The sequence below is a fragment of the Babylonia areolata genome, chromosome 30 (assembly GCF_041734735.1).
Source record: "Babylonia areolata isolate BAREFJ2019XMU chromosome 30, ASM4173473v1, whole genome shotgun sequence".
Lineage (NCBI taxonomy): Eukaryota > Metazoa > Mollusca > Gastropoda > Neogastropoda > Buccinidae > Babylonia > Babylonia areolata.
In genome coordinates, this window is record NC_134905.1 from 12,123,083 (window position 1) to 12,148,709 (window position 25,627).

Here is a 25,627-nt window from a genome sequence, read left to right on the forward strand (position 1 = left end):
CAATCACTAAAGTGATTTTAGATGAATGAGTGTGTCTGTGTTCATGTGTGGATGTATGTATGCACACGCTCATGCATGCGTGCATCATTTATAGGCTCAGCTGATGTAGTCTTGGGTATCGATATCCAATTTGTATCCACAGAATGGCACTCAGCAAATTTCATGTCCATACTGTCCACACTAAGAGTGATGTCATTTACCCAGGTTTCAGCACATGTACTTCACAATATTTTTTTGTCACCAACAATTTTGTTATTTGCTAGACAAGGGAACAATGGAGCCATCACTGTTAGGGCTGGTTGGTGCAGGAATTCAGGAATGCTCCCATCAGTGGATTATTTCCTGTCAGCTTGACTGGGACCACCCTGAAACAGTGAAAACAAGCGTGAAAACAAGCATGAAAACACTGCAGAGAGACAATGAGATGACAGACATATTCCTCACAATCTATTTAACACAACACTGACATCACCAGGACCCACTGCCTTTCACAGCACTTTTTCACTTTTATTCACCCAGTTTGAGTGGCCTGACAAGACTAAAACTCATGAAGTAAGAATGCAAGATGTTTAAGAGAGCAAAGTTAACTTTTTTCACTTCTGTCACACCAATCTTTCAACCCCTAGGCTGCCTATTTGATGAGATAACTTGTCAGCACAACACTGTACACTTCACTGCCACAATGACGAGATAACTTGTCAGCACAACACTGTACACTTCACTGCCACAATGACGAGATAACTTGTCAGCACAACACTGTACACTTCACTGCCACAATGACGAGATAACTCATCAGTGAAATATTCTCTGGTTTGTATTTAATTTGTTTACAAAAACATGGGTAGATTCAGCTTGGGGAATCTTTCTAGGTTCTATTGATAGCTAGAAACCCCATCTACATCATGAGGCTGTGCTTTATTTCAGCAATTTGGTTGGTTAACTGGCCACTAGTGTTTGCCTGGCTCATCGTTCGCTCAGCAAAATGTCAGACACCCTGCTCAAGCTATGCGATCAATGTGCACTAAACCAACCAAAATTGTTTTCTTTAGCTGATGCTGAAAGAATTGATGTGTAATCTCAAAGAAGACAATGGTGAACTTTTATCAGATGATTCAATGGAAAATATAGAGGGCAATGAAGAGACTGGCCAAGATATGACGAACAGTCAGTGAAGCTGTCTGTACAGAGCAGATGACAGTGATGCAACTGAAAGATTAGCAGTACACAGCCTGAGCAACATTCTTGGCACTGAGCCAACACAGAGTGAGGGGACTCAGTGGAACTGGATAAAGTGTACTGGGCCAGAGAGGGGAAAGAGGAGGGGGGTGGAGGCTGAGGGGACGTGGCCTTACTGTGTTAGAGGAGATCAACAAACAACATTTAGCATGTTATTGCTGACTTTACTGGTGACAGTGGACTGAAAAAGATGCATAGAACACATACTGCATAGACTGTCTCTCTTTCTTCTTTTTATTTTTATTTATTTATTTTTTTTAAGATGACTATTTAAATCAGGAACTCAGTGAGCAAACCAATATGTATGCACAGTAGATACTCCAACAGGTACAGGCAAATCCAGACAGGCAGAAAAAAGTACTCCAGACTATCAGTATAAAAGATACAAATGTGTTTGAAATGAAACAGTTCTTGGGTGTGACTTTACTGATTCGACTGAAAGAACCGGGCAATCACATCTATGTTGTTATCACACAGAGTAGTCACAACAAATTGTGTGTATGTCTCTTTTTTAAATATTTTTTATTGTGGTTGTTCTAGAATAATTTGTGTGTACAGATATTATCCATTTGTTCAGAAAATATATTACTGTGCAATTACCTAATATTTGTAATGAACAGGTTGAAAATGTGACAATACAAAACACTGATTTCAAAACAATTGCATATCATTGAAAATGTACAAAATTGGAAAACATCATGTGTTTTGTATTCCTTATTCATTTACCTTTTAGAAAATATATACTTTTATGGGACAAAATTAGATTTCACTTAAATCTTATCTCCCTGGCAGAGAAAGGCTTAAAGAGAGTTCCAGCTTTCATGCCCACAAGCCTTCTTACTCAACTTTACTGAACATAAATGCACTGAGGTGACATTCCAATACTACTTCAATTTTACGCCGTTCCACAATAAGATATTGGACCAATCCCATACTAATCTTATCTCAGTTCAAACTCTCAAGGTGCACAAATTATGTGTGTCTTTGTGCAGGTATGTGAATGTATGTGTGTAGATGTACACAACAAAATTTCCCAGTAAGTATGATTTCTCAGCTGCGCATATGAATATCAGAATACCGTTTAATTACTGTACATGATCCTCATCTTACCTGAGTGTACAGGACCTGGATGTTGCTCAGAAGTCTGACAGTGCTCAGAACGGTCTGTGCACAATGGCTCAGTGAGTCATGAAGGTCAACAACTGCAGGACAAAGGGCATTTTCAGCTGGTGAAATATATAATAATAATAATTTTATTTTGCAGCTTTAAGCACATTTAACAATATATACAGCATGAATAAGCTAGAAGAATATTTTTAAAACGTAACCTTCAGATACAAATTTGTTAAAAACACTTTTTTTCAAAAACAGTGAAACATCACTCTGAACTCAAACACTTTCCCACCCACAGATAAGCACACACAAAGATGGTCTAGGGGTGGGGTGGGGGTGGGGAGAAAGATCTATAGTTAATGACTGAACAAAAACGTGTTTAGATTAATTGAAAATGATTCAATAGTCGATCTGTCACTGTCACTGGTCCTGAGACTTAGTTTGGTCGTGGTGGAACTGCACTGCTGAACGCATCACCAACATTCTCCATTTCTGACAGTCATGGGTTAGGGCCCCGAGTTGTGACAAAGCTCCTCTCTGTCCACTCAGTGATGTCTGCCCACTTCTTTTGTTGTCTGTCTCTTCTCCTTTTACCCTGCACTGTTCCCTGTAGGATGGTCTTGGAGAGCCAGTCGGATCTTGTCACTTGGCCATGCCTTCTCTTTTTTCTTTTTTTCACTGCGATCTGGTCTTCATACCAAACTGACGGTTTTTCTTACTTCTCCATTTTTTATGTGGTCTTTGTGGGAGATGCCAAGGAGTTTCCTAAAGCATTTCATTTCCACTGCTTGGATCATTCTATGAAGCTCTGCTGGAAGAGTCCACAACTCACATGCATACAAGAAAACACAGTTAGTGCAAGTATTATTTTCACCTTTGTTCCAAGACTAATGTTCTTGTCTCGCCATAATTATAGGCCTCAAGTCTTGCTAGTGTTGTTGCAGTCTGAGCTGCTCTTGCCAGTATTTCAGCATTAAGCACTTCTTCACTGATGATGGCTCCAAGGTACTTAAACTGTTTCACAGTTTCCAGCTGTTGACAGCCGACACTTATCTTGGTCTTGATTGGGTCTTTGCTGTTTGTCATGAGTTACGTCTTCCTCTCTGCCTGGCAGCCCGTCAGTATCAACGAATCGGAGATTTATGATGTTATGTCATCCAATGATGATAGTGCCAGTATCCTTCCAGGGCATCAATCGCTATATATTCCAGGAAGATGTTGGAGAGTGGGCGACAGAAGACAGCCTTGATGGACCCAAACCTACATGTGGAACCAGCTGCCAACAGTTCTTTGAATGATGACTGCACTGTTGGCTTTTGTGAACAGCTGTTTAGCCCATGTATTTCTTCATGGTTGCCCACAGTGCATCATGCCAGACTCAGTCAAATGCCGTCATAAAGTCAATGAAGACTGGTAAATGTTTTGTTGGTGTTGTCTATTTCTCGCACAGAACATGAAGGTTGAAAATATGTTTGAAGTTGCTTCTCCCAATGTGGAACCAGTCCAGTGACAACAGCAGTGACCGACTGTGGAGTGGGAATGCGGAAACAGAAGGGGTCTGAGGCTGATCCTATCGAGATGAGGTGAAGGCAGTCACACAGACAGATAAGATGAGGCAGAAATGGAAATTCATTTACAGCTTAGTGAAGGTTTTTTTTTACTCAAACTAGGAGGCAAGACTGCACTGGCTCTTAGTGCTGAAGCATGGGGGCTAGTTGGCCTTTAAAGATCATCTTAACACCAACTGTCCTAAAGCCCTCTTCACTGAGAGTGTGAATGTAACTTCGGCAAGACACTCTCCACTATAATCAAATTCTCACCCTGATAGTCGGGACAACAGTTGCCTTCTCTGCTATTCTTATGGACATAGTCGGACACAACATTCGTATGGCAGAGAGTGCAGATCAGGGAGCCATGACATGAGGGGACAACAAGCAATAACTCTAGCTAACAGTCTACCCACCTCCCTCCTGCCGGGCGATAGCCTGTGCGGAGTTCAGCCGCTCCACAATATTGTCAAACATTTCCTGCAGCTGCATGGTGTACTGCAGTCGCTGCTTCAGGACAGCATTGGCCAGTTTCACCTGCACACAATGCTTCAGCTGTTTAAATCTGTCACTGCACACACAGAGTTGAACACTGGATCAGAAGCCCAATGCATAACAGATTCTGCCATAGCCTATGTAAGATTACAAGCTTTTTTTTTTTCTTTTTTCTAAGAAGGTGGAGAAGTGGAGAGGTCATAATAACACCCATATTTTCTGACTTCCCTTATTCCCCCACCACCACCACCCTCCTCCTCCGCAAATGATAGAATCTTTTGCATTCCCAAACAGTGGTTTTATTTTTTCAGCTGTACAAACCTGGAATTCACTTTCTTTTTCAGTCAGCCACAGTTACCAATGTTTGCATCATTTCAGGATTTGATGGGTGCAACAGCTGAGTTAACATTGGACTTTCTATATGAGGATCTCAGGTTAAAATCCTGGTCACAGCACCTACTCTGCGCTAGTCCCAAAAGACTGAGCATGACCTTGTCTGCCGAGTTGGACACATGCCTTCTTGGAGGCGATGAGTCAAAATGCTTTCCTAGTTTTGACTGGGCTTTAGTCTCTGGATCATAGTGATGGACCCATGTTTCATCCTGCATGATCAATATGTCGAAGAAATCATCCTGGTTTTTGGTTTTCTTGGCACATGGTGTGAGCAACCGGGGAATCCATTGCGCAGACAACTGTGGCATGTACAAATGGTCACAGATGATTTTTTTCCACAGACCCTACACTGACCTTGACATCTTGGGCCAGCTGGTGAATGGTTATGTGGCGAACCTCCAAAATGGTGGCCTCCACTTGCCAGATGGTGTCTTCATCATAGACAGACTGTGGTCACCCAAGAATGGGAGCCGTTTCCAGTGATGTCCGACCAGACATGAACTGACAATGCCAGTGCTTGACTATGTCATATGATGGGGCATAAGTCTCTTTCATATTATTGAATGTCTCCCTTGGCCTCTCAAGTGCAGAAACCTGATGACCACTCTGCATTCAACTGGCTCCATTATCACACCTACTCCACCATAGCACATGTAAAAGAGAGACTGTTGTGAGTTCAGAGATGCAAATTATGTGAACTAGAGAGATGCGTGTTATGATACATGTGCAGTTTCAGCCTCCTACAATAAATGGAAGCAAGTCAGATGACTTCTTTAATAAACATCCCTCATAGTATGTTTTTCACTGGCTTTTCATTTGCTACCCTTGCTGAGTTTAGCCTGGTCACATCAATTCTTTTTTGTTCCTACTAAATTTAATCCAGATTTGGTTGGTACTGACAGAAAAAATATTTCCAAAGAAAATGAATTTGTTAAAGTTTATCATGGACACATGCACACACACAACCAAACATCACTAGGATTGATAGATCAATTCTGTTTTTTTATGTGAATCTTTTTATGTTAAACTTTCAGAAAGTAAACAAATGTCAAAAATAATAAAATCCAACTTAAGCCGAGTTTTCATGTGCTGTGTCACATTTTCTGGGTTCATTTCTGCTGCTTTTTCTTACACTCTATAATATATTAGGTGGCAGCAGTGAAAATTTAAATATTCATTACAATGACTGAAATGTGATTTTTGGCAAACAACATGACAATATAAGAAAAGAAAAAAAAGTAAGTGAATATCTTGATTGGTTCTGAAGCTATTCCATTTTAAAGATGTGACGATGCGTACGTGCTGTTAGTACTTAATATTTTCACAGTCATACTATACTGTCCATGAGGGTACTGTAATGAAAACTCATATACTTTTAAAAACCATATGATAATGGCATATTGCACAAGAAAACACTAACACTTCAGCAGCAAAGAAACTGGAAAATATGCCTGTCAAAGGAGGAAATAGAAAATCAAGACGTGTCAATCTGCACAAAATAGCAACTTTGGTCTACAGCACTGAAAAGAATAGACAGTTGCATTTCATAATAAAATATCTTGCAGAATACATCACAGAAAGTGCACTGAATTTTTTTTCAGGCATGATAGTTGACTGAATTTTAAATATCAGTCTCAAACTTTGAAAAATCTTCAATTTGTCCAGTGGAAAAAAGACTGTTTATTGGAGTAGCATGCTGCAAAGATGAATATTTCAGTAACTGTCACAAGTAGGACCAGGAAATTTTGAGTGTGTATTAAGTGAAATGTCAGCTTTCAAAATAAATTAAAATCAACCTTAAAATTTTTTTTCTAAATTTGGCAGAAAAGGAATGATACCTGATTTTCTCATTAAAAAAGGGTGCACACTGTGGATGAGACTTCTTCAAAATTTTTGTTTTAGAAAAAATATTGAAGTTACAGCCACAATAAGTTACCAGTGGTCTAGACTGATCATCTTCTGCAAAATTACTACAAATTTTTAAACAAATGCAACTTGAGAGCATTATACAGAATGGGTAGGTTGATGGGGCATTCCAAGACAAAGGAGGGAGCAAATATTACTTAAGTTGCTAGCAAAAATGACAGATATATAAATCTATTTTCTTTCAGCTCTCTAGCTTTTTCTTCCATCCATGAACTCAGTCATGCATTTCATTATAGAAGAAACACAATAAACAAGAAATAAAAGGTAGATAAATAAGAAATAAAAGGTAGATGATGCATCTTTATTTCTTCACAAAATGGCATTCACAAGAGAGAAAATGCACACAAAAAAATATCTCTTTTTTGGCACTCATGGGTTTCCTGGCATCAGCAATAACATGCTGCTCGCTACCTGAGATGTTCATACTGGCCTTTTTGGATGATGGAATATGTCTTGCAAACCCTGCCATGAGCAGCTGTTTCTGCAACATGTTAGATACACAGATCAGCTCATAAGAAAGAACAAATGTTATATTCAATTTAAAACTTCAAACCAAAAACAGAGCTTTCAGTTTAATATATGTTTTGGCTTTTGTCAATTTTGGTGTGTTTTGAATGGGAGGAAAACACTGTGATAACAGAATTATACAAGAGGCAAAGCCTTGAAGACTCACTTGTGCTTCACGCTTTATCCTGTAAAGGAATCATTAGGAGGTAAAAAAAAAAGAGATTTTAAAAATGGTTGAAAAGTGCTCTGTATTAAATATGATGGATAAACTTGGGAGAAAAAAAAAGAAAAGAAAAGAAATGTAATGTTTAAGATGAGAAAGATCAGTTTAAAGCAAATTAAGTCCCCTAGCATTAATTACAGAGTAATTTCCCTTCTTTACTATCTGCACCAAAACGTTTGCAAAATAAATAAAACTTCCATGCTTAGCAAAAGAAGTTCCTGTTTGAACAAAAAACGATAATAATGACTGCTCTTGTTGTTGTGTCAGAATATCAGATCAAAGTGCCAAGTTTAGAGAATACCAAAAATATAAATATAACAGTAAATGCAGTTTGCATATAATTAGGCTTCATTTTTTTTTTTTTCTTCCCATCCCAAAGGTGCAATATTGTTTTAAACAAGATGACTGGAAAGAACTGAATTTTTCCTATTTTTATGCCTAATATGGTGTCAACTGACAAAGTATTTGCAGAGAAAATGTCAATGTTAAAGTTTACCACACACACACACACACACACAGACAACCGAACACCGGGTTAAAACATAGACTCACTTTGTTTACACAAGTGAGTCAAAAATGGCATACTAACAGGTAAGTATTCATTCAACAGCAACACAAAATTCACTGCACTGAACTATATGGCTGCATTTACCTTTCACACAATAACTCAGATTGCAGCAACAACTTATGCTTTGACAACTGAGGCTGAAGTTTTGGGGGTCTGTCCTTTCCAATTCCTGACAAGAGCTTTGCCATCTACATGTACTGTTCATCTTATGGATGTCTTTGTTGCATGCGATTATTTAGTCAGATATTTCCACTTCAGGGTGCTACATTTCATGACTGAGATGAAAGTATTACTTAATGTCTTAGGTATATATGATTACTTAATATTGAATATTTTATTGTTAATATTTACATCATACTTAGTATCTTATTCTTTGATATATATTTTGTGTACTCACCTTTATTTGTGTGTGTATGTGAGAATGCATGTCTTAGATATATATCAAACTGAATATTTCATTCACAATATGTGCATGGTATTTTGCATTTTATCATTTCATGAAATATGTGTTTACTTCCGTTTGTTTTCTGTTTCATGCAGTCAAGATGCACAGCATATCATGGGTTACCTGAACCCACCCACCCACACAATTATACTCTCTTAATTGCTGGACTCCTGATAGTGTTATAGTTTGACTGAACCTGATGTACAACTTAGGCTATGGGTGTTATTGTACTGATTTTCTTTTTACTAATTTTAGCTTGTTAAAAATTGGTGTTTAATTTTTGAAGAAACAGGATGCTGACTGCACTGTTCAAATTAATCATATATCTCTTCACATTACACTTTTTTCATACTCAGACATACACATACTCACAAGGATACATGTGCAAATGCAAACTTGCTCGCTCTCTCTCTCTCTCTCTTTCTCTCTTACACACACACACACACACACCTACTCCACTGACAGGAAAGAAATGGGGAAGGGGGATGACTGGAGGGAGGAGGTGGTGGGTTATATCACTGCCAGCAGTCAGGGATTCTCAGCCAGAGCAAGTGGTTAGTGATTTGGCTCAATGTCATGTTTGCCACAACCATTGACAACCTCCTCCCCTCTCCTTACCACTGGTGGGAGATACTCAGAGACAATGGAGGGGAATGACTATACAACTCTCAGAAAATTATGAAAGTGAAGTTTGCAGAGGAGAGAGGGGGAGGAGGGGTTAGTATGAATTGGTGTTCTTGTTCTTTCTGGAATGTGAGAGCATAGTATCTACCTGTCTGTATATATTAATATAAAGTTTCACAGCTATCGAAGCAAAATGCAACTAGAATATCAGACTTTTGTGTGATGTTGAATGAAAAAGAAACCACATTACAATTTTTTACTCACTTATTTAACACTCACCGAATTTGTAGCAGACGACGCTAATGCTGTCCCGAGCACTTGCGGTTTTAGGCCCAGGTAATATTTTGCTTACTAAAGCAAAAATCAATCAAATATTAGTAATGGGAATTGATGGTCTCCATTTTAACATGTCCATTTTTCATTCTGTATTAATAGTTTTTGTGTGTTTTACTCAGAAAAAAATAAATCGTATTCCAATTGAAACACAGTGTCACGCTACAAAAACACTGATGAAATAGATCCAAGCTGCTCAGCTACTGACATCGATCAAAATCCTGATTCAAAGAATTTCAGATCAATATTGTGCATGAAAGTGCTAAAGACATTCGTTTTCAAAAATAATATAAAACTTACCGATGAAACTTAAGATTTTCTGGAGAAGCAATGCCATTTTTGTGTTAGATGAAGTGCCACTCTCCTGTGTCGAATGTTGATTGGGCTGACGCAACTGACGAAGAGGGGTACCTGCTTTTGAATCGCTGGAGCAAATTAGGCATGGATCAAAAATCTTAGTTTCGGATACCATTGAAATCAGCAGAAAATGCTGTTTACCACTCATGCAGTATCGTGTAGGGTCAGACTTCATTTTCGAACTGCGTGAGGTGTTGAAAGATAGCCGAAAATTTCCCCTGACTTGCGCTCAGATCTAACTACCCTACTTAGCCCAAGGCTTGGAAAAAATCGCACGAAAGTTCTCCTTGAACTTTCGCCTTTCACGGCTCCCAGTTTTTCGAACAGTAACCAATGAATGGAAAACAATGGATGCAATTTTTTCCACTGTGCGGTTGGAACTAACTTTGTCGCGCTCAGAAAGACGCCAGCCGCCATTGAACAAGGATTGCTGTTTCGCGTTACAGTACACTTCTTTTTCTTCTATCTGCGAACTCATTCACGCATTGCATAAAGCAAACACAATAAAAATTTAAAACATAGATGATAAATAATTTTCAGTTGGATAGTTTTTCACAAAATGAAATCAAATTTGAGAAAATGCACTTCAAAATTAGTCAATTTTTTAGGCGTTCATAGGTTTCCCGGCATCGGCCATGGGGGCTGCTGCTACCTAAATATATATTCAGAAAGTATGTGAAATTTGTTTATTTCACATTTATGGTTTGCTCTTTGCTAATCAATATGTTAAATAAGCTTCAAACTATCAGAAATTGATAGTCTGTTCATCTGAATTTCAGAAAAGCATGTGTTATGTTTACTTCCTTGCAGTAGTTTGCGTGGTAGAATTTTTGTTAATTATTACCCACCGCAACCAACATCTGCTTGGCAAATAGGAAGCACAAGCCAAAATAATGCCCAGCACTGAAGAGAATAACACAATCTTAAAACACTCCGTTAAAGCAGTCTATGAAATGAAGACACACCATTCCATAAATGTATTCTATGGATCCACGTATTTGTGTGTGCATGTCTGTGTGTGTTAAGTCTTTGTGTCTAACATGTTATTGTAAAGCACTTTGAGAGGTTTGAAAGTGCACTGAAAATGTACTAATATTACAAATTTTATTAAAAGATTCACTCACAGCCAGAATGTTTTTTTTCATGCACTGGATGCCGTCCTGCACAGCACTGAAGTCTTGCTGACTGACAGGTGTGTTCACCTGGACCTGGTCCTCCGGCAGAATCACATTCGTTGGGACGCAGAAAATGTTGTTTGCCAGGTAGGTCTGAACAAAGTCAATCATCACTTTAATGTATGAAACACAGTGTGCAGAAAATTGCCTTCAGGCTCATCATAAGAGAAGGAAAAGGTTAAAACATATTTTAAGAAATAATACATATATTTTTCAAAAGTCATTTCATCGTCAAAGTAAATCACATTTAAGCCATTTTAAGAAATAATATATATACATAGATATTAAAGTCATTTCATCATAACAGAAAATCACATTCAAGTCAACCTGAAAAATCACTCGCATAATTCATGGTGAGGAAGGGGTTGGTGGAGAGGGTGTAAGGGAAGGAAAGACAATCGCTATCACAGTAAATTTCGTTATCAAAGAGTGATACGTACAGTGCAATGCCAAAGCTCAATACGTATACAAATAATGACAGGAAGGGTAGAGTACAGCCTTGTCACGTAATCCTGAATCTAAATGGACTTCCATAGCAGCATCGTCATCATCAGTCATACGTCGTCCTCCTCCATTATCAATATAAAAAAAAAGGTCCTAAATTATGTGGCCTTTCATCCCCAGCTTTCATGGTGACCTCAGTTTCGATACCTCCCCACTTCTGCAGTTGGGGTGAGTCTTGTCCAGGTCTTCAGTGTCAGCGGATTCATGCTGGAGGGACGTGGTGGCAGTGTCCACTCTAGGGGAGACGCTCACTCAGTCTGGCTCTGCAACTAAGCCATTATTGTCATCAGTATGGGACTTAGTAGGTGATGTCTCAAGTATGTTAAATCAGAACAGGCACTACCGAACACCACTGAAGAGACTCAGCAGCAGTGCAGGGTCTCCTCTGGTGTGTGATCTAGGGAGACCTAACATCAATGGTTCCCTGTGGACTGCCGGCATTGGGACTGCCACAGACGAACCCAGGTGTGGCTGTGTATTGGGGACTCAGAATGAGTGGTGTGGAAGTAATGCCACTGAAATGGTGCAGATGATGGGCAGCAAAAAAATGAAAAATAAAAACCCCAACCTATAAAACTATTGCATCAGAAACCTGGATCACAGACACAGTATTTTGATAGCCAGCTTATGCCCTTGAATGAAACATCATCTTCTGCATAGATGAACAATGATTTAGTTTTAAATTCAGATTCAAGTCGAACATTTTGCATCACTTATCAGAGGGAAACAGGTTTCCTCAACTTTTTTCTTTTTTATAATAAAGAGAGCCAAACTTAAAACTTTCATGAACTCGGGTCAGCTATTTTTTAAGGACTTAAAAAGGATGTGATTTTTTTTACAATAAAAAAAGAAAAAGAAAAAAAAAAGCGTATACAAACCCTGAGTAAGCAACTGACCCCTTTACTGCTGTTGACAAGTGCACTCATCAGTGAATGACTGTCACATCACTGAAATGCAACAGAGTTTACTGGTCAGGATGTCATTCACCACTCTATTGAACTCTTGGGATTCCATTACTTTTGCTCAGCAAAATCAGTGACATCAAAAAGTAGCAGCAGCATTTCAAGCTCATGCCACACTGATCTAACTTCTTCATGGTTCAGCTGTCAAGGGGTTAAACACTTATTTTACACGCCTCACCTCCAGTGTATCAAAGGCTTTGTCAATCTTGGTCACCAGGTGTTGGCGGACGACCTGCATTCTCTCCCCAATCTCACTGGCTGACATGGTGTCGCTGTACTGACCATGGCAAGTACAGGCACACAATGAGGAAGCAATAAGCCAATACACAAACACTAACAATTCATGGGAACAGAAATTCATCATCATCATCATCATCATCCAAAGACCAAAAAATAATACAGCATAGTAAGAGTGTCCAATGTTTCAGACCAGAACAAGGCAAGTTTTTCACACAAAAATATAGGTGAATCGACCAACAAGGCAGAAAACAAGAAACGGAAGAGTCAACACACCAGAAAAAGCTAAAAAATAAGAAAGCAATAGAAGAGGGAATTTCTAGGTGAATGAAATGTGCATTGGAACAAGTCAAATCATTGGTATAAGAACAAGCCCTGACTTTCCTTTATGAGGAAGTGTCTCAAAAAGTTTGCTCTACTGTACCTTTTATTTACTTGTGTACTAGCTGGATTGGTAGCATTATCAGCATTGACTTGAAGTTATGTACCTTGTACATGAATGGAGATACCAATCTTTATAGTTTGTTAATCCTTTACTCTCCTACTCCTAGCCTCATTATTTTTTCATTTCGAGTAAATTTCTAGCTCCAAATTTCCTGACTATACTAAATGAGGGGCTCTTTCACAATAAATCCCCACAGGGGGTCAGTGCAACCATCAATACATTTTGGCCAAGTATAAATTTTAACCTTTCACAAAGTGATATATATACATGTAGTTCTACAAGGACAACAGATGATCCCGAAGAGAAGCATCCCTTTGCAATGACAGAATGCTCAACGACAGGCCTGCCAGTGACTGAAAAGTTAGAGACATCTACAAATATTAGGTATGTAGAAAACGTTAAACACACATTCTGAGCTGTGTCAATTAAACACACATTCTGAGCTGAGTCAATCAACCTTGCCTATTTTGTGACTGTCATTCAAATATATTTATGAAACCCTTTTTCATCATCAGTATACTCCCAAAATGAAAAACAGTCTTTAAAAAATGCAAATGGATCTGATACGAGTACACAGAACTTTCTACAAGGAAGGTAAGATAATTCGTAATTATACCAATATGCATGCACAAAAGCAGAATTTCTTTTTTAAACTCCATGACAGTCAAGTACACTGTACAGTGACACACACATACACACTACATGCAGATGCATGCTACACATACAAAACAATCCAAAGGCACACCGCACACAAATTATTAGTTAGAACAGAGAAGACACACAGCAGAGACAAAATGTGTGAACCATATAATGACTGTTTACGCCATAGGTGCCAAGAGCAGTGTACTTACATGTTTGCTCAGATAGTCTTCCAGACTCTGCAGAGCTTCTGTGAAATACTCACTGACTGCATTGTAAACTGCAACACAAAGAGGAATCAGAACTACAGAAAAACATTAAAACTTCTTTTTTTTTAAAGTAAAACTTTTAAAAGGTATTGATCAATGGACACCATAAGTGCACAAATTCAACTTGTGCCAGTCACTATACAAAATTCTATGAATAACAAATACAAGTATCGGTACTAAAAATTGCTCAAAGTACATCACATCACAATATAATGAATATACTGAAATGAAACTTCCTGATGTTTAGGACTACAGTACAAGTCATCTGAATCTAAATCAGTAAATGCCAGATATTTGCCAAAGTATACTTCTGTTATTTGTACAGTATCAATACATACCTTCCCCAAAGCCCCCCCACCCCCGCCCACACCCCTCTCCCCCCATCACTTACTGCCAGAAACAAAAGACCTGGGTGTAAATCCAAACAGTTGGGTTTCATAGTCCTCCAAATTTTCCTTGGCTGTCACCTGTGCTTGCTCAGGCAGAACAGAACTCTGGGACTGCTGGGAATTATCTGTCATCACCCTGCTGTCTTCTGAGTTGTTGGCCTTCAGGCCTAACAGTGATGTTGGTACTGACATTGTGCACACATCTGCAACCATGAACACAAAAACAGACAAGTAAACAAAAGGTTGGGAGAGACAGGGCTTCTGATGATTTAAAAATCTTGGGGGTACCGGGGACTCCAGTCATATCTGTATTGCAAAATTTCATGTATACATAGTTTTACTCACAATCATTTTGGTTTCTGTGCCATGAAGTGGTGAAGAGAAACAAAGAGTAAGGCCAGAAGCAAAGAGTAATAATAACAGTAATAGTACCAATAATATGTTATATATATATCTATATATATATATATATATATATATATATATATATATATATATATATATAATATCACCTAATCAAATGATTTTGCTCTAAGTGCTTTACAATACAATAGTTGCAATAAAAATATCCATCAAAACATGCAGGCTGGTCCGAGTGAGCAAACATAATTAAACTCAATGTCTACACTAAACTGTAGTTATCACACATAAAAAACATTGATATATGCCTACACACAAACATCATAACAATTTAACAATCCATACCCCCCACCCCCACCCCCTCCTAAAAAACAACAACAACTGTGCTGCACAACATAAAAACTGACGTGCAAGACATGCATTTAAATACCAAAACAACTTGCATATGGGTACATATGTGATGTATACAAATCTGTTAACCTGCACAGACATCAAACCAAACTTTACTCAGTAATCTTCTTATCTATCTATCTATCTTTCTATATATATATATATATATATATATATATATATATATATATATACACAAATACACACAAAAACAGCTCTAACAACATACCATTTTTGTTGATCACACACTTTCTTGACAATATAAAAACAGTGTCTTTTTTAATCATACCGTGGTATATTCATAACGTAATTCGTTTTTGGCAGACAAGTATATTTGAATGGCAAATTGATAAAACTTTCAGGAAATCATTATGGACTCCTCCTCCCGCCTGGGTAATGTGTGTGTATGTGTGTGGGGTGGGGGGGGAGGTATGGTCACTTGAAGGTCTACCACCAATGACCATTGCTGACCACTGACCGTCGCTGACCTGGGAGAACATAATAATGATGATGATGGAGTCTCCCGTCGGACCGACGGATGAGTAGGCAGGCAGGATTATCTGTCGGTGTGTGTCCTCATATGGGAGAAGAGGCCGATTCTGGATGCGCAGCACTTCCCACAGGTGTTGCAAGGGAAAACGTCTCCAGAAGTTGAGCCCTGCTTCCTTTGTTCATGCTTCTCCTTGATGGCCAGCGTTCTCTTGTTTTCAAACGTCTTGATGCCACTAGAGCACAGCATCCTCCAGCAAGAGCGGTCAAGGGCATCAGTTTCTCAGGAAGCGATGTCTATGTCACAGGCTTTGAGGTTTGTCTTTAAGGTGTCCTTAAAGCACTTGCAGGGTCTTCCAAGTTCGTGGTGGCCTTCCTTCAGCTGGCCATACAGTAGCATCTTCAGGATCCTGCTGTCTGTCATGCGGAGAATGTGTCCTGTCCAGCGTAGCTGGCACTGGATCAGCAGGCTTTCGATGCTGGGCAGGCCGCTCCTCTCTAGGACCTGGAGGTTGGAGACCCTGTCTTGCCACTTTAAGCCGAGGATCATTCGTAGGCATCTCTGGTGAAACTGCTCAAGTTGTTGAATGTGACAGCGATACGTCGTCCATGTTTCACAACAGTACAACAAGGTGGTGAGCACAACAGCTCTGTAGGTTTTGATTTGGGTGCTGATCCTAATGCCTTTGTTGTTCCACAGCCTGTTGTTGAGTCTGCCAAAGGTGGAGCTGGCCTTGGCGATGCACAGCGTCACTTCTGCACCAAGGGCTCCGTTGCTGCATAGGGTGCTGCCCAGGTAGCAAAACTTGTCGACTGACTTGATCTCTGTGTCATCGATCTTGATTGCAGGTGGGGGGGAGGCACTGGCGTTCTGTGAGCTAGCTGGTTGATACATGGACTTGGTCTTGCTGAAGCTGGTGGTGAGTCCAAAGTGCCTGCAGGAGGTTGAGAACCTGTCCATACTTGTACATGTCGGCCTGGATTCCATCCGCTCCTGGTGCTTTTCCCTGACGTTGTCAGCTTCAGGGCCTTCCAGGTCTCGGCCTTGGTGGGAGGGGCAGCTAGCGAGTCATTGACTGGTAGCTGTGGGAGGGCTGCAATTACCTCGTCAGATACGGACGAGTCCCTGTTGAGGAGGGTGTTCAAGTTCTCTGCCAAGCGGGCAAGGATGTCTTTCTTGTCTGTCAGGAGGGTGGTCTGGTCCAACGCTCGGACAGGGGTTGATCCTGTGACTCTCGGCCCATACACAGCTCGGAGACCATCATGGAAGGTCTTTGTGTCGTGAGCATCAGCAGCGGACTGAAGCTCTTCGGACTTTCTCTCCCACCAGGTGTTCTTCCTCTCACGCAGCCTCTTCTGTACGAGTTGCTTGGTTTGCAAGTACTGGTTATTCTTTCTCTGGCAGTCTTTATCGGAAATGTGATCCTGATGCCGTATATGCAATGTGTTCAGGAGCTTGGAGATTCCAGAGTCGTTCTCGTCAAACCAGTCTTTGTGGCTCCCCTGTACAAAGCCGAGTGTGTCAGCTGCTGCTGTGTACACAGCATCTCTAAAGGTGCTCCATACTTCTACATCAGTCGATGCAGGAATTTGTTGGAGAGCTGCTTGGATTTGCTGCTGCAGCACATCCTTGGTGATGGGGAGGTGGTGGATGTTCAGCTTCCTAGGGGGTTTCTGCCTGGCTGGTTGGAGCTTGCGTGCAAGTCTGATGTTCATCTTAATGCGTACAAGGCGATGGTCCGACCAACAGACTGCTCCTCTCATGCAGCGTGTACTGGAAACATCACCTCTGTCCCTCTGCCAGACAATCACATAGTCCAGCATGTGCCACTGCTTGGAGCAGGGGTGCATCCATGTGTTCTTGTACTTGTCCGCTTGGTGGAAGAGGGTGTTGGTGATGGTCAGTCCATGCTGCGCGCAGAGCGAGAGCAAAAGCAGTCCGTTGGAGTTGCACTTACCAGTGCCGTGCTGTCCTAGGACTTTTGGCCACGAGGAGAAGTCCACGCCGATGCGGGCATTGAAATCCCCAAGGATGACCAGCCTGTTCTTTCTGTCTACCGCTGAAATGGTGTGGCTGAGCTCCTCGTGGAAGGCTTCTTTGATGTCATCAAGGTTGGTCATCATCGGAGCATAGCAGCTGATGACTGGCGAAATGATCCTCGGACAGCTTCAGACGCAGGGTCATCAGCCTATCGTTTATCCCGTGTGGAAGGCTGTCAAGCTGTCGTGCAAGTTTGGTTTGTATGGCAAAGCCCACGCCTGACGTTCTTGGGGTGCCTTCTGGCTACCCAATGCAGTAGGTGTAGCCCCCTCCAACTTCCTCCAGCTGGGTTTCACTGGCAAACCTGGTTTCGCTCAGGGCTGCTATGTCCACCTGGCAGCGATCAAGCATTCTAGCAATGAATGAGCGCTGTGCGCCTTTCTGGTCTGTCGTCTCTGTCCCAAAGGGTGCGAACAATACAGGCACCCAGAGTCAGGGAATGACTCCTGGTTCTTTTCTTCTGTTGTTTTCGACCGCTAGTGTTGGATGTCCAAGTAGGTGCGGTTTCCTACTAGGTACTAGGCGAGGCAGGATTTGTTTAGGGATCCTTTTATCTTCCCTTCCCCGTGTGGGGAGAGCAGTGCTGTCCCTAAAAAGGGCTGCTCTGATGCTGCGGGAGGATACGAGCGCCGCATCTGCCCCAGTCTATGGCGGACGACCATCACCCCACAGCCCCCTGCGTGCAGAGTCGTGACTAGGACCTGCCAGCAGCATCCTCTGCCTGTCCCCATTACCACTAGCTCGTTCCGACATTAGCCTGGTTGCCTGACCAGCATAGGTGACTTTTTTTAGTGAAGAGTTGTGCAGTCCCTTCCCCACTCTCTCGCCTACCGACGCTCAGAGTCCCACAGGTGCAGATAGTGCCGCGTGTAGAACGGCCTCGGCAGGTGCAGGTTTTTTCTTCAGAGTTCCGTCTCCTAGGAGGATTTCCAGCCAAGGATAAGAGCTCCCCGTGCCCTTTGGTCATCCTCTTCCGTTTCCTCCTCTCCCTAGTCCGTCGTTGGGAGACTTCACATGCAGCAGGTAGTATTGGGTTACATGGTACCAGTAGCAAGGGCTATGCCCCTGACCTAACGGGAGGAATATAGACATGGGGGAACATAGACATGCTTTTGAGCTTAGTTACTATTCAAATACATGGAATAGCTTTCCAACCCCACGTGCCCCACAAAACAAAGCAAACGATTGAAGTCATGAACTGTCAGTGAAAGAAATAAAGACGACAAACCAACAGTTACTAAGTGAACGCTGAAATGTCGCCAAATCAAATGAAATGTCACCAATCCACTGACAAGGCTAGCATATGTATTCTTCAGTACACCAGTGTATACATATATATAAACTACTTGTATGAAGTACCTTCGGTTTCGGCATATGAATATCATTATTATGTTGTTTTGGTCTTTTTTATTTACACATGCAGGTATACATGTGTGTGCGTGTGCGTGCGCATGTGTGGATGTGTGTATACGTGTGTGTGTACGCTCGCGTGCATGCGTGTGTGTGGGGGAGGGGGGGGGGGTCAGTGGGTGGGTGGGTGGGTGTCTGTCTGTCCACGTTTCTGTTTATCTGTGTGTGTGTGTGTGTGTGTGTGTGCAAGGGCGCGCTTGCGTGTGAGCGCGCACGCGATCGCGCCCTATATTATCTTATCTCTAGTGCTTTTATCTTTGCCGTCGTGTTATCTCCGCCACTTGGCTGGGTCGTAAAACTTACAACTTTTGTGTCCGTTGTGCTCACTGTGTCAATGTGTGTCTGTCTGTCTGTCTCTGTGTGCCTCTGTGTGTGTGTGTGTGTGCTAGCGCGTGCATTTGAATTATGTATGTGAAAGTGTGTGGGTGTGTATGTTGTTGGTGGGTGTGCATGTGGGCGATGGGTATGTATGACGGTGGTAGGTGGGGGCGTCAGATGGTCAGTGTGTGTGTGCAATTGTGTGTGCGTTTGTGTGTGTTTGTGTGTGTGCGTAAAAAAAATGAAATTATGGTGCTTAGAGCCTCGCCGACCACTAAGGCCATCTCAAGGCTATCGCCGCGTCAATAACTACTACAAGGATAAAAAAACAACCAATTAAAACGAGTCACCACTTCAAACTTTCCACTCCAAAGTTAAAAAAAAACTTCCATAGTTTAAAACCTTCAAATCTGGTTAAAAATGTTCACTTCTTTTAAGAAGTCCATCAGCGCCCACGGAGGGACATCACGAAACAAAGTCTTCAAAGAAACCGCCGTGTAATGTCTGCGTCTAACGTCATGCAGATCCCAACAGTCAAGGAGCACGTGTTTCACAGGGAATGCATCGAGGGGCCTCTTCCCCCTTCAACAAGTAAGAATGAGTAAAAAAAAGTGTGCCCCGTACGCAGTCTGCACAGCACAGACTCCTCCTTTCTGTTCATAACCCCCGAAGGGAGGGTCTCTTTTAGGTCCGGACGGATCTGGAAGAGCTTGTTGTCCGTCTGGGTGTTCCACTCCTCTTGCCAAAGATCCTTAACGTAAGTGTTCACCTTCCGCTTCATGTCTGTATATGGTACAAAGGATCTGGATAGTTCTTTCTTTACAGCATTCCTGGCCAGCAGGTCCGCCCTTTCGTTACCACGAATGCCAACATGTCCGGGAACCCAGGCCAACACAACCTCATATCCTTTCTTCGTTGCGAGAGTAAAATCTTCATAAAATTCCAGCAGTTTGGGATGAGTGATATTCCTGCAGGCGATCGCCTCCAGGGCTGACAAGGAGTCGGAAAAGATCATGAATCTCTTTTGTTTCGAAGAGAGAACCATTTTTACCGCCAGAACCAGTGCGGTCAGTTCCGCAGTGTACACCGAGCTGTCAGACAGGATGTGCTCCGTTGAGGGCCAGTCAGGAAAGGCGGGACAGAACGCAGATGCAGCGACTCCGTCCTCTGACTTGGAACCGTCAGTGAAGATGCTTTGAAAAGTGGGGAATTTGTGGCACAGTTCCGAAAAGTAAGTTCTGTAGGTCAGAGAACTGGTGGTGTCTTTACGGTACGAGGCCTGATCGAATCGGACCTCAGGTGTTGTAAAGGTCCACGGAGGGCTGTCAGGGAACTTAGAGAAATCCGAGATACCACCGACATCCAGATCGGCATTTTCTAAGTGCGGCTGAATGCGGAGTCCGAGAGGAGGTATGCAGTTTGGGTTGTCTGTAAATTTCTTACCGAAAGGGTTGTTGAATACAGCGTCGTAAGCAGGGTTTGTAGGTTCCGAAAACAATTTCAAATCATAATTCAGGGTCAGCTTCAGTCTGCGGTTGGAAAGAGGCGGTTCCCCCGCCTCTGCGTACAGGCTGTGCACAGGGGTGGTGCGGAAAGCACCTAAGCTGAGACGGAGCCCTTGGTGGTGTACAGGGTCCAACAGTTTCAGGTAGGACGGTCTGGCCGAGCCGTATACTACACTTCCATAATCCAGTTTGGACCGGACCAGGGCTCTGTAAAAGTGCAAGAGAGTTCTCTTCTCAGCACCCCAGTTCGTGTGTGCCACAACTCGGATGATGTTCAGGGCTTTTAGGCAAGATACTTTCAGCTGTTTAATATGGCTGAGGAAGTTCAGCTTCTGATCAAAGATGACCCCTAAAAATCTGGCTTCCTTGACCGCTGGGATGGTGGATTTTCCCAGACGGATTTCAGGGTCCGGATAGAACTGGCGAAAATTATGAAAATGGATGCATTCAGTTTTGGAGGACGAAAATGTGAAGCCATTCTCCTCTGCCCAACACTGGATTTTGTTGACGCAGAGCTGAAACCGTCGCTGGATGCTGGCATACGTGCTGCCGGTTGCATATAAGGCAAAATCGTCCACAAACAGCGAGCTGTCCGATCCCTTCTGAACGGATTGAACGATGTCATTAATTTTGATGCTGAAAAGAGCCGGCGACAGGATGCTCCCTTGCGGGACACCCAGCTCCTGCTCGTGAATGTCGGACAGGGTGGTGCCGAGTCTCACCTGGAATTGTCTGTCTTGTAAAAAATTGTGGATGAACTGAGGCAGGTGTCCTCGGAAGCCAAGCTTGTGCAAGTCCGAGAGAATACCAAATTTCCAGGTGGTATCGTAAGCTTTCTCCAAGTCAAAAAATATGGCCACCACATGTTGTTTGTTGACAAAGGCATTTCTTACAGTGGTTTCCAGACGAACCAGATGGTCAACGGTAGAGCGATGCTTGCGGAAACCGCACTGTTCTTTCGCCAGAAGGCCGTCGGTCTCTAGTTTCCACATCAGCCTACCGTTGACCATCTTCTCCATCAGTTTGCAGATGCAGCTGGTCAGTGTAATTGGGCGGTAGTTGGAGGGGTTCGAGGGGTCTTTTCCCGGTTTCGGCAGCGGGATTATGAGGGCTTTCCGCCAGGAGGGTGGAAAAAAGCCTGTGACCCAGATGTGGTTATAAACTTTAAGCAGGGTGTCCAGACAGGTTTGGGGAAGGTGCTTTAAGAGTTTATAATGGACCTCGTCCATTCCTGGACAGGAATCCGTACAGGTCTGAAGGGCAGATTTAAGTTCATTCATTGTGAAAGGAAGGTTGTAATTCTCTGTGTTGTCGGAAAAGAAGTTACATGGTGTTTTTTCTGACAGGTTTTTGGTTTTAAGAAACCGAGCAGATTTGTTAGCAGATCTCGAGTTCTGTTCAATTGTGGAGGTAAGCAAATTGGCAACTGCTTTCTTCTCTGTGACCAGAGCGTCTGAAAGTTTAAGATGATGAAAGGTTGGGCATACGTTTTTGCCCTTAATTCTTTTTAAAACCCTCCACACTTTCTTCTTGGGTGTGTTGGAGGTTAAGGAAGAGCAAAAATCTCTCCATGACTTCCTCTGGCTCTTTTTAAAAACATACCTGGCTTTCGCCCTCAGCTGTTGATGGGTTTGAACGCTATCGGTCTCCGGTCTCCGAAAGACACGTCGCTGCGCTCTCTTCCAAGACTTACGGGCCTCCCGACATTCCGCGTTGAACCAGGGCGTTCTAGGGACCTGAGGCTTGGAGGTAGACGATGGGACTGCTGCTTTGGCGCAATCTAAAACGATCTGAGTCAGAGCGTCAGCAGGGTCCTTGCTTTTCAATACTGTTTCTTCCTGCAGCTCCGCTCTTATCTTCTTGGTAAAAAAACTCCAGTCTGCTTTGTCATAGTTCAGGCGGTCAGGCAGAGAGTCACCTTCTCCATCTGTGGGGCGGAGGACAACAGGAAAGTGGTCACTCCTGTGCAGATCGTCGTGCACTTTCCACTCGTAGTCCAGGACCAACGATGGATCGCAGACCGACAGATCTAAACACGAGAGCTTTCCAGAGGACAGATGAAGGTAAGTGGGAGACTTGTCATTAAGACAGCACAAGTCCATGTCGGAAAGAAGGTTTTCCAAGAGAAGACCTTGGGCTGATGTCATCTCACTTCCCCAGAGCGGGGAGTGTCCATTGAAATCGCCCAACAGTAAAAACGGACATGGGAGCTGGTCGACCAGGTTCATGAGGTCCTGCCTCAGAACACGTACGGAAGGAGGAAGGTAGAGAGAGCAGACAGTGATGGTTTTCTCAAGTGTGACTCTGACTGCCACCACCTGTAAAGGGGTGCTTAAAAGAACTGTACTGTATAAAAAGGACTTGTGAATAAAAAGAGCGACACCTCCCGTCAATCCCTCTTGCTTCGGTTGAGCGGGTTTAAAAACGGAGTTAAAACCAGAGAGAGATAAAACCTTGCCATCTCTTTGCAGAGTCTCCTGCAGCGCCAGCACTGAAGGTTTCAAAGCACGACAAAGCAGCTGGAGTTCCTGAAAATTGGTGTAGAACCCCCGGATGTTCCAGTGGATCACTGCCATTAAAAAGGTTAAAAAAAATAAAGCAGCAGCCTATTCCATCGCTACCCCCTGCTCCTCTGCTTGCGGTGGCTCAAGGTCGGCCAGGATGGAGTATTTATTTTTAGAAATTACTTTTTCGGATTCCGACCAAGTTGGAATATCCACCACCTCGGCCCCTCCCGATCCCGCCGAGGCCGCAACCCTCCCCTCCTTGAGTTTTGGAGGTACGGGGGGTTTCCGGCCACTTCCGCCAGCCCGAGGGCCAGGCAGACGAGAGGCGGGGCGAGGGGTGCCGGGGGGTGGGGTGGGGTGGGAGGCGGACAACGTGCCTCCTCCCGAGGTTTTCCGCTCCCGTCCAGTGAAGGGGTGGACACGGCGCCTCCACCCAAGGCCAACAGTTCCGACAAGGTGGGTAAGTCGTCCGTCTGCGTCCCTGTGGACGTCGTCTGGACCGCGACGTCCACCGTCCTGGGTCTGACGACAGAGGCGTACGACGCCTTAGGCGACGCGGCCTCCACCTGTTTCTTTGCCTCAAAGAAGGAAATCTTCTTTTCTGTCTTGACCTTCTGGATTTGTTTTTCTTTTTTCCAGGCGGGGCGGTCTTTCGATGAGGACGGGTGGCCACCTCCGCAGTTCGCACACCGGGCTGCACTGACGCAATCGCCCTGTGCGCCGCCTTCGAACAGGTGCCACACGCCTCTTCCTCCTTGCATCGGTCTCTCACGTGTCCAAATTTCTGGCATTTAAAACATCTCAGAGGGGACGGCACGTACAGGCTTACACTAACTATCAGGTATCCGACCCGAATGTCCTTGGGGACATCCGGGCAGCAGAAGGTGAGGAAGAAAGTGTTGGTCGGGACTCTGTCCGACCCCTTCCTCACCGTCACCCTGTACACGTCGGTCACTCCCTGAGAGGACAGTTCGCTCTTGATTTCAGCCTCAGACACACCTTTCAACTCCGGGCATCTGATGACCCCCTTTGAGCAGTTGAGACCTTTGTGAGGGGAAACCTTCACCGCCCTATCCACGAAAGTGGTCGCCTTGAGAAGGAGCTGTGTCTGCCTTTTAGACTCTGTCTCCACAAAAAATGCTCCGCTCCTCAGCCTCTTGATAGATTTCAGCGATCCTGCCAGACACTGAAAGCCCTTCTGGATAGCGAAGGGGCTGAGAGCCGACAACGGCTTGTCGTCATCAGCGCCCTCCATCACAAGCCACGATGGCCAAAATCCAGAGGTCTCAACGACCTCCGAATCGGAGTCTGAGTCGTCCGTTCCTTGTCGTCGTCTTTTTCCAGAGTTAGGGGTGTGTGATTTTTTGGAAGTCATGTTGAAAAAAATGTAAATTCATCCCTCCCTTACCCACCCACCATGGGGTCCAACTTAGGGGCCAGGGTCAAGGGAACACCAGCTTGACCCCTTCCAGGTTTCGGGAGGGATATACGACCAACAGTCTAGCTCCAACGTGTTCCCCCCCGATCATGCCCAGCTCCCGGGGACAGAGAACCGAGCACTACGGGGGTTATCTTCGCTAGCCACTAAACTGCCAGTCTTGACCCAGCCCCACAAAGGGGTAGCCGATTGACACACACGGGCCAATGTGTGCCGCCTGTCTTAGGAGAGGTCCGAGCCAAAGGGATGTGTTGAGAGCAGCGTGCTCTCTCAATCCCCAGGATCTCATTCCCCTCCATCACAGGTCGCGCCGCACGGCAAACACGGCGGGCCTGAAGAAGGCCACAGAGAAAAAAGAATGTGGAAAAGAAGGCTTGATGGGGAGCTGAGGACAGAAAAGAGGCGGTAAAAAGAATAGAGAACAGCGAAAGGGACAGTGGGTCACGTTTAGTTTGGGCCTCACTCACGACCTGTTCGGCATGGGAAGCTCTATCAGGGGCATCAGTACAAAACCACCACTTATTCAGCTCTAACAGCTACGATGGCTATGTAGGCTGTCAATTAAGACCTGGGACCAGAGCACCAAACCCCAAGAAGCACTGATGCCCCCGCCAACATAGCTCGCTCGATCACTGGCCACTAAGCCTCCCGACCACGACAAGGTAGTGACCCTCCCGGGAGAGGGTAAAGAGAACACCAGCCCGACCCCCTCCAGGTTTCGGGAGGGTGTGTGTGCGTGTGTGTGTGTGTATGTGTGCGTGTGTGTGTGTGTGTTCTCAAAT

The 25,627-nt window shown here is 43.5% G+C and overlaps 1 protein-coding gene across 1 annotated transcript in view; it reads right to left on the minus strand.

Moving 5' to 3' along the window:
• Positions 1-15: 15 nt before the first annotated feature.
• Positions 16-25,627, minus strand: part of LOC143275367 (protein MIS12 homolog) — a 32,593-nt gene continuing 6,981 nt past the window's right edge. The window contains exons 2-8 of the mRNA XM_076579427.1: positions 14,390-14,590; positions 13,942-14,009; positions 12,587-12,685; positions 10,892-11,035; positions 4,313-4,433; positions 2,347-2,438; positions 16-365 (exon numbers count right to left, since the gene is read on the minus strand). Coding sequence (XP_076435542.1) covers positions 336-365; positions 2,347-2,438; positions 4,313-4,433; positions 10,892-11,035; positions 12,587-12,685; positions 13,942-14,009; positions 14,390-14,579 — 744 coding nt within the window. The 5' untranslated portion in view covers positions 14,580-14,590 and the 3' untranslated portion in view covers positions 16-335. The remainder of the gene's footprint in view (positions 366-2,346; positions 2,439-4,312; positions 4,434-10,891; positions 11,036-12,586; positions 12,686-13,941; positions 14,010-14,389; positions 14,591-25,627) is intronic.